This window comes from Arachis duranensis, unplaced genomic scaffold, assembly GCF_000817695.3.
Source record: "Arachis duranensis cultivar V14167 unplaced genomic scaffold, aradu.V14167.gnm2.J7QH unplaced_Scaffold_165934, whole genome shotgun sequence".
Taxonomy (NCBI): domain Eukaryota; kingdom Viridiplantae; phylum Streptophyta; class Magnoliopsida; order Fabales; family Fabaceae; genus Arachis; species Arachis duranensis.
The window spans coordinates 3,102,651-3,115,776 of NW_026264258.1; the positions used below are offsets into that span (position 1 = coordinate 3,102,651).

Genomic DNA, 13,126 nt, shown 5'->3' on the forward strand with positions numbered 1-13,126 from the left:
TTAAAATAAATAAATAAACAATCAATCGGATCAGATTTGCAAATTAAACATAAACAAAACAATTATAAAAATGAATTTTCATGAAAAAAATAAATCAGATTTGATTAGTTAAAAACTCATCACCTGCAATTGTCTTAATATGAAATTGATAGTCAAAAACCGTTAGAAAATTTGACAGATTTGATTAAATTCTCATATAACGATTTTCGACTACCAACTTTACATAAAAATAACTACACGTAAATCTTCACTATTCAGTTATGGTGTGATCCTAAACTCATCAAAAACCTTAAACAGATTTGCATGGTCCATTTGATATCCCTAAAACAAATTAAAGGTGAGATCATTCACATTACATGGTTGGTTTTTGCTGCACTTTTTCTTGTTGCTGTTTGGAAACCCTATTTTTGGCAACACATCGTACTCAAATTATGTGTGCTTCATAACAACCCTGATTCGCTTGAGAACTTTTTCATGTCAAGTCTTTTTCATTCATTTATTATTAACAAATCAAGTAGTTACCAATAATATCCGATCCAACCTAGCTAGCTAGGTCATGCCATTTATGTCAATTCTGTTACAATATAATAATTCAGAGATTCACATGCAAGTGTACAGTCAACAATTACTCTCATGCACTGAACTTCAGCGATGATGTAATTATTTATATCAACATATTTTTTGTTTTGTTGTATTTTATAAATTTATTGCTATAACAAGTTTTAGTGTTAACAATTCAATTATTGCCTAATTAAGTACGAAATAAAATTTAAAATTTTTTGAATCAATTATCATATCAATTGAATTATTGTCTACAAGAGAAAAGAAGAGGAATAAATTTTGATATTTTCTATTCTTTAATTATGATTGGTTGAGGTTGTCATGATGTCATTATTTATAAATGTGAGAATTCAGATGCAATTGTTCGTATGAATTAAAGTTGATAATTAAAAATTTTTAAATAATAATTTAGCTAAATTTATCAATAAATTATCTCAACTATCAATTTCATATAAAAATAATTGTATTTGAATTTTTATCTCTTTTATATATAATTTTTAATTAGATGATAAAAAGAGATATATAAATTGTTATATCTCTAACATATCTCTTTAAATAAAAACTTCTTTTGAGTTTGTTTGAATTATTATATGAAATTTTTTTCTCTTTATTTATCTTATCCTATTTTCTTTTTTTAAAGAATAAAAAAATTAAATTCTAAATTTTTTGATCATATAAATTTTAATACTACTTCATGATATCACTTCTCTCAAAAATTAAACTAATAAAAAAATATATAAATAATTATATATCTATCCACCATAAAAAAAAACCCCACTTATTACCAAGCACCCTATAAAGGCCCTCTTCAAAAATTACATAATTAGGTGATTATTGTTGAAAAGAAATGAGAGCTAATTAATTAAATATTTAACTTCAATAAAAAGCGAAAGTTGTGTAATTTTTTCCACTTCATATAAATAAGGAACACAACACAACATAAACTACATCAATACACTAATTTTTAAGTATTTGTTTGATAGGAGGACACGACATATATAAAATATAAAATTTTATCAATAAATTATAATCATATTTTAGTATTTTATTGTTATATTAAAGTACAAATAACTTTTTTATTAATTTTAATATTTTAATTATATAAAGAATTTAGATATTTTTTTAGTAATTAACAACACATTATTTTTAAACTCAGTTCATCAAAAATATTTTAAAAAGTAAAGTTGGATACGCTTTTATATAATCGTATAATTGAATATGTTGAAGTATATTTAAAAGAATTTTTTTTATAATTTTTTTAGAGACAATATTAAATATAAAATTAAATGAATGTCATATTTAAAATGTATCTAACACACTTAAATATATGGATTCAACAAAATGTCCTTATTTGATGAATTAGGGCAAATGACCTTATTCTCCCCTCGTATATATGCATGAGAGCGAAACCTAATTAGCCATTGAATTCTCAAATAGCTCCCTTTACTCAAACCATGCCCCAAGCCAATAACATAATGCCTAAATACTTGCAAGAGAGTGAAGTGTCCCAAGAATGCAAGGATTTGATAGCAACCTTGCCAATGGAGAAAGGTTGGCTTGCAAGCCACTTACACCAATACCAAGGGTTTTGGCATATCACTAGGCAATTGCAAGGGGTATTGTCTTGCCAAAAGCACTTCAATGCTCTTAACTCAGATATTCTCATTGTTACAACTCCAAAATCAGGTACCACTTGGCTTAAGGCATTGACATTTGCATTGCTTAACCGCCACAAATACCCTAAAATGTTCCAAAACCACCCTTTGCTCACTAAAAACCCTCATTTTCTTGTACCCTTTTTAGAGCTTGATTTATACAATGATAAGGATTTAGTACCTAATCTAAATTCAATCCCTTCACCAAGGCTTTTCTCCACACATATTCCTTATGTTTCGTTGCCGAAACCAGTGATCGATTCAGATTGTAAAATAGTGTATCTTTGTAGAGATCCTAAAGACACATTCATCTCATTGTGGCATTTCACGAACGAACTTAAGATGGAAGGTACATGTGCCAATTCACTTGAAGATTCATTGGAGAAATTTTGTAATGGGGTGAGCATATGTGGACCCTTTTGGGAGCATGTTTTAGGGTATTGGAAGGAAAGCTTGGATCAACCAAAGAAGATAATGTTGATGAGATATGAAGAGATGAAGAAGAACCCTAGCTTTGTGTTGAAAGAGCTTGCTAGGTTTGTTGGGTGCCCCTTTTCAAAAGAGGAGGAAGATGAAGGTGTCATTGATGATATTTTGAAGCTGTGTAGTTTCAAGAACTTGAGCAACTTGGAGGTGAATAAGAAAGGAAAGTTGACAAGTGGTGAAGAACATAGGGCTTTCTTCCGATGTGGCAAAGTTGGAGATTTCAAAAATTATCTTACTATTGAGATGATTGAAAAACTTGATATGATTACCGAAAAGAAGCTAGGACATTATGGATTTAGATTCTAGATATAATATTAAGTGTTTTTAATTGTATATTTAATTTCGTTGTCCGATCCATTTGGAGAAGTGAGATGTGATCTTAATTTATTTATTTGAATTAAAATGCAATTCATGAAATGATGAAGTGAATTATATATATATATATAAATATATTATTGTTTTCGATAACTACTCGACTGTGGATTTGATTGAATTAATTGAAAATTGACCACCACACCAATCTGATTTAGTGTAAAATTTGGTTGTTAGCGATCCCGTCAAAAACTAATAAAATTAAACCGATTAGAATAGAATAAAATAAATAATGTGATATATATATATATAACGAGATTAACAAAAATAAATGAAAAATGTGCTGAAAAAATTGTTATATATAATTCCATTATATTTTATGGGAATAAATGAAATCGAAAATCAATTATGACAAACTCCTCTTATTCATGAGACTGGATTTGTTTATAGACATGAGACACTGAAATAAAAACAAAAAGATATTAAATTATGTTTAACAGATAAGATATAGATAAAAATATTGTATCCAAAGATACTAAATTAATATATTTTGTATTTAATATTTTTCCTTAAATTTTTTAAAATATAAAATATTAATTTTTATATCTTTATTCTTAATATTTTATCCTCAATATTTTTTTTATCCTGTTTTTATGATCAAACACTGCTTTAACGTTTTTTTCATTTATTATGTTCAGAAATCTTACATGATAGTCTGTGCGTGCATGTTGATTGATGATAGCTGACATACATATCCAAGAATATGTAAATGCACCTAAAATTGTCCTTGATCTTACAGAATGTCATAAATAGCAATTAACTATATTGCCAAAACAAGCAGAGTTGTTGGTGATGATATTTTGAAAGAAAAATTAAACATGCATGGCAGCAATCAAGATTTTTCCCTTGTAGTGGATGTCTCTAGTATTATGTATGCAAGTAATTCTATAATTTAATTCTCAACAACAATGGTACGTCGCATCAATAATTGTCATGACATCATTTCTGATTCCAATAACTCTGATTTGGCGGCTCTAAGAAATGAGATTAAGAACAACTCCAATAAAAAATTCACCACAATTTTTATTTATTGTTCACTTATTATAAAAATAAACAATAATGTTTTACGTTCATACAAAAAACAAATCAAGTCATCTAAGTATTTTTTAGGTAATGCGCTTCCTCCTCTCAAGTTATATAAAATACATGTGCATTTTCCTCTCCTTTCTATTAATGTAACAGAATTACGTAAAGCTTCTTTAACATAAACATTCTTCAATGTTAACAATTTGAATTGTAATTTTTTTTATCTGTTTTGCTATTTATTGTTCTTCTTTTTTTTTCTGCTGCTCATCGTTTTTTTTCCTATTCTTCTTCGTTTTCTTCTTTGATATGTGGATTTATCTTCTTCATTTTTAGATTTCAATAGGCTATCAAAATAATGAATGATTCAACTTCAAATGAGTTGAATGAGAGTGATTTGGATTATTCTTCTTAATTGAATCAAGCGAACAAGGTTTGGATTATTCAATTTTGAATTGAATTGAATGTAATTGCTAAATTCTAGACGCAGATGTGTTCTAATTTGGATTGAACTGAATTGAATTGAATGGAATGCAATCTCTGAAGGATAACAATTAATCTCTTCTATTTTTTTGAATTTGATTATATATATACAATGTTTGGTTCATTTAGTATTCTGCATTGGTTTCGTTAAGAGAGTATTACTCGGTTTATTATGTAGGCAGTTGTTTGAATTTGAATTTATATAATGAATAATGTTCTGTTCATTTAGTACTATACAATAGTTTCACTTTAATAACATGTTCGGTTCATTATGCAGACAGTTGTTTGAATTTGAATTTATATAAAGCACAATGTTCCGTTCATTTAGTACTATACAATGGTTTCCCTCTAATAATATGTTCGGTACATTGTGCAGACATTTGTTCGTATTTGAATTTATATAATGGACAATGTTCCGTTCATTTAGTACTATACAAAGGTTTCAATTTAATTATATGTTCGGTTCATTCTGCAGACCAGGTGTGTTGTGGATTAACAATTTGTCCCAAAGGTCGGAATGACTTTTAAGACACTAGAAGAAACTGGAAAGTTCTACAAAAATTATTCCAAATTTTTCGATTTTTCTACCAAAATAAGGAACACGACTCAGAAGGGAGACAAGATTAAGAATCAACTAATCGTATGCAGCAGAGAAGGGAGGTGGAAATCCAAGATATCTCCAACTCTGAAGACAAACCCCTCAATTGGTATAAGCTGTTCAGCCAGGATTTATGTCCAACGTCGGTCTTTGGACAATTTCTAAACTTGTTATGAATCATTCACACCCCTACTGTCCAAACCGAGCAGAGATGCTCAAACAACACAGGGAGCTAAGCATGTTCGTGCGTCACACCATCGAAAATAACGAGGAAGCCGGAATCAGACCGAGCAAAACTTACCAATCATTTGTAGCAGCAACGGGCAGTCATTGGGAACTAAGTTTTATAGAAAAAGACGTGAGGAATTACATCACAAGGAAAGTACGGAATGTGTCTGAACAAGACGATGCCAAAGAATTTGGGAAGTGCCTTTTAAGAATGAAAGAGAAGAATCAAAATTTCTTTTTCGAGCTCAACCTCGAAGGCAATCACTCTATCAAAAATGCATTATGGGCCAACGTAAGAAGCAGGACTGCATGCGAGTATTCCGGAGAAATGGTTTCATTCGATACCATGTACAACATAAATAGGTATTCGGTTCACCGAAACTAAGTCTTAGGTTCACACAGGTAACACATTTCGGTTCACAACTAATGCCAGTGTCCATTTTTGCATGTACAATCTGGTTTTTAGTTCTTTTGTAGGCGTGAATCACCACGGCCAGTCGACACTTCTCGGATGCGCTCTTATGAAAAACGAGGACATCCAATCATTCAAATGACTATTCGAGTGTTAGCTCCGTTGCATGGGAGGGAAGGCACCAAAAGGCATTCTTGCCGACCAATGCGCATCGATGCAAAGGGCCATCGAGATGTGCATGCCAACAACAATTCACCGGTGGTGCATCTGGCACATCATGAAGAAGATCCCAAGGAAACTAAACTGCTACAAGCAACAAAAAGAAATTGAACAAGAGATGAGCCACGTCGTTTGGAACTCGTTCACAAAAGATGCATTCGACAGAAATTGGAACGATTTTGTCACAAAGTTTGGCGTCGGAGGAAATAAGTGGCTCTCAGGTAATTGACATTTTTTATTCGAATTATTTTGATGCTATTACTTTTTTGGTTAAAACTTGCACAACTTTCGGTTTATATAAGCTCATGTTTTCAGTTCATTCTACAGAGCTATACGAAGATTACCATTTATGGATTCCAGTTTGCCTGGATCACCACTTTTGGGTTGGGATGAGAAGTATACAAAAGAGCGAGAGCATGCACGCATTTTTCAACAAGTTCATCACACAGAACAGCTCCTTGATTCAATTTGTTAAGCAATACGATAATTGCCTAGCAAGCAGAGAGCAAAGAGAGAGAGAATTTGATGTTGTAGATTTTCACACCATGATACCATGTGCAACAAAATCAGCAATAGAGGCTCAATTTCAGCATGTGTATACCCACAAGAAGTTCAGGGAAGTTCAACAATAATTCAGAGGAAATGTGAGCTGCATCATAAGATTAATGCATTCCACCTTAGGTTTTATGACATACAAAGTCATAGAACAGGTTTCTAACTCCACATTCAACAAGTTTTTCGTCACCTACGATGCAGTATCACGAGAAGTAAAGTGTCAGTGCCTGCTATTCGAGTCAAGGGGCATACTGTGCCGCCATTCGCTGAGCGTTTTAAGCTTCGAGCGAGTAGATAAAGTGGCACCAAAATATATACTAGAATGCTGGAGCAAGAACATAAAGAGGAGGCACACACACATCAAGAGCAGCCAAGACAAGCCTCTATTGGAGCCGAGAAGCAAGAGATTCGATGATTTGGTCTTTCGGTCTCACAACATTTGTGAATTTGCATCAGAGTCTGAGGAGTTGATCGGAATTCTACACTAGGCTTTTGACAATGTCATGGCGGAGATGCAAGAATATCAAGCGAAAAGCAAAGGGAAAATTCGTTATCTCACGAAGAAGCGACGTTGAGTGACGTGAACGACCTTCAAAGCCCGCCACGTGTGAGAACAAGAGGCCGCCCCAAGAACAGACTGGGATCAAACTTGGAAAAAAAGACATCAAACACCACAAAGAAAAAGAAAAAGCCAGATCCAAGCGAGGTAACATTGATTTGCTTTCGATTAGAGAAAAATTTGTTTGTGCATTTTGCTAATATACAATTTATTTTATCTTTTGCAGTTGAACCTTTTAAACAGTGGATCAGCAATTCAGTCAAGCTCCAGCTTTTACAATGCACAGGATATGAATTATCCCGGAGAGGATTACAGGAGTTTCAGTTTTTATTAACATAAATTTTTATTCATGTATGAGCAAATTTCAGTTCATTGAAGTTACAGGAGGGTTAATTTCTGATTGATGTTAGTCTTTACTGAATAGTCACTTTTTTGTTTTTTCAAATTAGCTTTTTGAAATTGTTTATTGAATAGTCACTTTATTCTGTTATGTCAAAGAGTTTAGGTGTTTCTGAAACTGAATATTGATATATACATTTTTTCAAATTAGCTTTCTGCTATAGTGATATGCACTTTTTTTGTTCATCTTGTTTATTAATTTCAGTTCATTTGTGTTTTTGGGGCTCTTAATGTTTGATAAATACCCTGAATTCATTCACTGTGAACCTAGAAAAAAATAGTAGCCAGATAATTTCAATAGATATATACAATAACATCAGATTTTCATTAACATTAAATTTCCACTAATATTTACATTAATATTCACATATATACATTAAAGAAGCAGTGTTTGCTTTTTTAAACTAGTTAAACAAAATAGTGTTAATTACAACCAGTCAAAAAAACTATAACCTATTTACTATCTCTATCCCTATATGTGAATTTACCAAAAAGGGCTGGCGTGGACAGCAGATGGCTTTGGGAGTCTTATGGTTTCAGATGCCCGAATCACTTGGTCTCTGATTTTGTTCATTTTGTGCAACATAATGTTTGGACTATATTTGCGCCTGAAGGCATCAATTTCTTCCTACAATTCAATTTAAAGGAATTAGTTACATAAGAAATGAACCCAATTGAAATAAGAAATGAAACGAATTTCATTAATTTAAAAATTACTTATTTGTGTCCAATTTTTATATTGATACCTTTTCCCTTTTTTGATCTTTTGATGATCAATTATTTTCAGCCATTTCATGACGTATATCCCGCAATCATAGCTAAGCAAGAAATAAGTAAATATATGATTAATAGTATACACGATAAAACACATTAAAAATAGCACTATAGCAAAGAAAGATTTTTATTTTGTTTATTGACCGCTGAGCCTGATATACTCTGCTTCTACTCTCTCTCTGTCCTCTATTAAGGGTTCTGTCCCAGCGTAAACCCTTATTTGGGAGACAACTAATCCCTAAAAAGGATACAAAAAGTAAAATCAGGCACAAGCAGTGATTGAATAAAATGTGATAAACATTCAATCAGCAAAAAAAATATATTTCTGCATGCAAAAGAACTCAACTGAACACCTAACAACCAAGTGAATCTAAATCACCAACTCCAATAAACCAAACTCCATTTATGTTTGAATAAAACGTGATAAACATTCAATCAGCAAGGAAAATATTTCTGTATGTAAATGAACTCAATTGAATACTTAACAATCAAATGAATGTAAATCACCAACTCCAATGAACTCAATTCTAGTCATGTTTGAATAATTTACAACAAAATATGTATGATGTAAATAACTTACAACAAATTTATTCAGTTTAATTCTTGAATAAGGTATTTCATCTTTCTTTTATTGACAGGGTCAAGCACATAGAATACCTTCTTCTTGACATCGGCAATCCACAACCATCAATGTCCTCTGTTGCAAATCGACGCAAACAACTGAAGTTTGGAAAAATGATAGAATATTTCAGTCTAAATGATAGCAAACGACAGAATTATCAAAGAAGTTTTAGAAATCACAACTTACAAATGGATGCGATGCCAGTTTTCTTTTGTCAAGAAAATAGCGGTAATGTGCATATTGATCGATATCGATCCGGTAGGCCTTGCTGGTATCTGGATCGATGTAATTCACCCCATGGTTTCCCAACATAAAATTCTGAAAAATAAACCTCAGTTAAATCACAAATGAACTGAATTCTAAATTACTTAAGGAATAAAAAATTTGGCTTACCAGAATATCCGTCGGCACACAGTAAATTTTTTCCTCAAACTGGCAAGATTTTTTGTCATTGAGAATCATACACACGACATTGACCACCTACAGGAAGAAAATTTATGAGATATACGGTATAAAAGTTTTTAGAAAAATCATTAATGTTAACGTAATAAGCAAAGAATTTATGAGATACACGGTATAAAATTTTTTAGAAAAATCAATTACAACTTACTCATTCACAGAAGCTTCTTCTATTTGGCTCTCGGAAGGGACATTGGTGAAGGTCTCTCGATGTTTTATTATCTCTTCCACAAGAGAACTAGGAAGAGACACAGCAATAGGAGCTCTATGAAAGATGAACAAGCAAGAAGTTAATATTGAGTTACTAGAATAGGTACCGAAAAACCGAAAGCTACACATTGAAAAACTCACATATCAAGAGGTTGAGACTGAGTTTCTCCTCCAACAGCAATGATTTGGAGTTCAGGATTAGGTGTAGTGATACTGACAATTAAACATAGATTCCGTGTGATTAATTAAACAAAAATTATTACCGAAATCTAAAGACCAACATGAATATTTCAACTTACACAGTTCGAGTTTGGAAACTCTGTTTTTGATGGAGTTCTTTCTTCTAAAAACTTTTATCGGAGTTTCTGGGATATTTTTCCTAATAAAAAAGATACCAAATTAAAATCATCAACCAAGATTAAAAGCAGAGAAATAAAAACACCTGAAATTCATTTTTGGACTCCAATGAACCGAATTTAAACCAAGAAAAGAATCGAATTTACCTGGCGTTGGCCGGTGCATTTACAGACGGTGTGGAGCTCGTTTGAGTTTGTAAAGGTTCGTTGTCCAAATGTACAGTCAGCAGTCTAAGCAAAAAAATAAATATTATTCAGTAAATTCAGAGGAATTACAAGAGGTTTTAGGAAAAGTTAGCAAATAAAGGAAAAGAACTCGATATAAGAAACCGAATCTTACATCTCGGATAAATCATTTTGCGCCTCTATCGAGTCAAAGCCATCCGGAGCAATATTTACTTTTCGAGCTCCATCATTTTTTTTCTTTGCTCTCTTTTCATTTAATAGCTGCGACGCCTCCCTTCTTCTTTCGGCAGTGCTGACCTTTACTTGTTCACTTTTGAAAATTCATAAAATGAGTATCAATGAAACTAAAATAAAACTATCAATGAATCGAAAATATGATTTCAGAAACTTACTCCTTTTAAGATTTCGTTTTTCTTTCTAAATCTGTCAGAACAAGCTTGCTTGAATTTTTTTTTGGCAACCCTCTCCGGTTGTTTTATTTTCATTGTCAGTATTTTTTTATTTTTTTTTCTCTGTAACACATACAAACACATTGAATTTATACTGGAGACAAATATCACAGATGTAATTTACTTAACAAGCACACACAAGCAATTTTCATCAAATAAAAGCAAAACTAAACCAGATGAACATCATACAATCATAGCAATGAACCAAAAATAATCAATTCCCAAACTTATTGGTTTTCATATTCACTTGTGCTCTCTGAATTGTCGGAACAAGCTCCCATTTTTTGCTTTGTTTTTTTAACCACCTCCTGTGGTTGTTCTCTTTTTCTTGTCGCTGTTTTTTCAATTTCTTCTTCTTCTCTGCGATACATAAGAACAAGCACGTAAGAACAATTTTAACCAAATACAAGCAAAACTAAACCAAATGAACATCAAACAAACATAGCAATGAACCAAAAATAGTTATTTTCGAAACATACTAATTTTCGGATTCCCTTGTGCTTTCTGAATCCGTCAGACTGCTTTTGTTTTCAGATTCACTTGTGGTTTCTGAATCCGTCGGAACAATCTTTTGTTTTTTCACCAGCCTATTTTGTCTTGTTTTGTTTGGCGGTGTTTTCTCATATTCAAATTCAGATTCGAATTCGGAAAAACTGTTTTCTTCCAAAGAAGAATCAAGAACAACAATTTTCTTTTTTTTTCTTTCTTTAGTTTTCCCTTTTCTTTCCCCTTCAGAAGAACTGTTTTTGACATCTTCTTTTCTTCTGTCTTTCTCTCCCTTAGTTGTGCTCTGTACACAAGTCCCTAAAATACAAACTTACTTAGTTAGCAGAGTATTTTATAAGCAACTGAACCGAATTTTCAAGGAATTTTATTTTTAATTTACCATCGTATCAGTTACTTCCTTAGCAATCCACTCGAGCAGAAGACTCCGTGTCTAGTGGGCCACCCACGGTCTCCTGGGAGTCTTAAGTGCATCCAATCAAGGAAACTTAGATTCATGGAAATATATCATCATCAAAATAAACACACAGTCATCAACAGACTGTTTCTTTCCCTGTTTTCGGGCTTCGATACCCTTTCTCAAGAAGCTCAGCACATGAGTTTCCCAATCCCATTGTTGGATGTTGTCCACACAAAGGGCAGGGAGCTTATGGATCGGGGAGGTCGTGCTCACCATCGTCGATAGCAAGAAGCACTTCTGGACAAAGACAACAAAATTGCTTTTGAACTTCTTACGGTTCTCCTCCCCCTCAACACTCATATCAAGGACAGACTTTGTCAAAGATGCCAATGTAGCATTTTTGAAGCTGTCGATTATCTGCTTGTTTTGCTCACTAAGTCCGTCGTACTCAACTTTCTTAAGAAAACAATTCCCTACAACATTTTAATAGCAACAAATCAGTCAAAAAGACTTAGTTTTATTTTCTGTACCCAAATGAACCAAAAATAAAGGAATCAAAGAATCGAAATAAGCACAAGTTGAAAGGATATTACCGTCGTGGTTTATGCCTAGTGCATTTGCTACCTTGGCAGGTGTTATGTATATTTTGCCGTGCAGAGTGTTCAAGTATCCATAGTAGTCATCATAGCAAGCAAGCAATTCTCTCAAGAGCTTGTGAGAGACATTCATTTCCGGGATATGTGCCAGCGCACCGAATCCCATTTCGTCGACAATATCTCTCTTTTCCTGACTCGTTGACTTGAACACCCTCACTATTGCTTTTGGTTAGTATCTGAGATCGTGAGTTTTCTGCAAGATTTTGAAACAGTATGTTATGATATATTTATAATATAAAATAGAGTTTATTTAAATAAAAATCAATAAATATATTTAATGTGTATATATGCTTATGTTATAGCGCAACTTCTGCTTTTTTGTCATCATCATCTTTTTTTTATTTTTGCTGTTAAGTTAAAAAAAATTTGGTCAATACTTCACTCAATACACCGACAAGCACAACCATGCATATTTTAATCAAGTGAATGTAAATCAGCAACTCCAATGAACCGAACTCCATTCACATTTGAATAAAACGTGACAAACATTCAATCATCAAGAAAAATATTTCTGCATGCAAAAGAATACAACTGAACACTTAACAATTAAGTGAATGAAAATCACCAACTCCAATGAACCGAACCCATTTCATATTTGAAAAAAACGTGATAAACATTTATTCAGCAAGAAAAACATTTCTGCATGCAAAAGAACTCAACTGAACACATAACAATCAAGTGAATGGAAATCACCAACTCCAATGAATCTATCTCCATTCAAGTTTTGAATAAAACGTGATAAACATTCAATCAGCAAGAAAAATATTTCTACATGCAAAAGAACTCAACTGAACACACTAACAATCAAGTGAATCTAAATCACCAACTCCAATGAATCATACTATATATCACATAAAATAACAACACATTTCTATTTGTATGTCCTAGTTACGCAAAAAAATGGAATCAGAATAGATCGATCTACTAAACAAAGCAAATCAATCCACAAAACCTTAAATC

General features: G+C 32.3%; 1 protein-coding gene across 1 annotated transcript; it reads left to right on the forward strand.

Moving 5' to 3' along the window:
• The first annotated feature begins 2,015 nt into the window (after window positions 1–2,015).
• LOC107478405 (cytosolic sulfotransferase 12-like) lies at window positions 2,016–3,008 on the forward strand. Its single transcript, XM_016098546.3, has one exon. The coding sequence runs from the start codon at window positions 2,016–2,018 to the stop codon at window positions 3,006–3,008; it is 993 nt and encodes a 330-aa protein (XP_015954032.1).
• The last annotated feature ends 10,118 nt before the right edge of the window (window positions 3,009–13,126 follow it).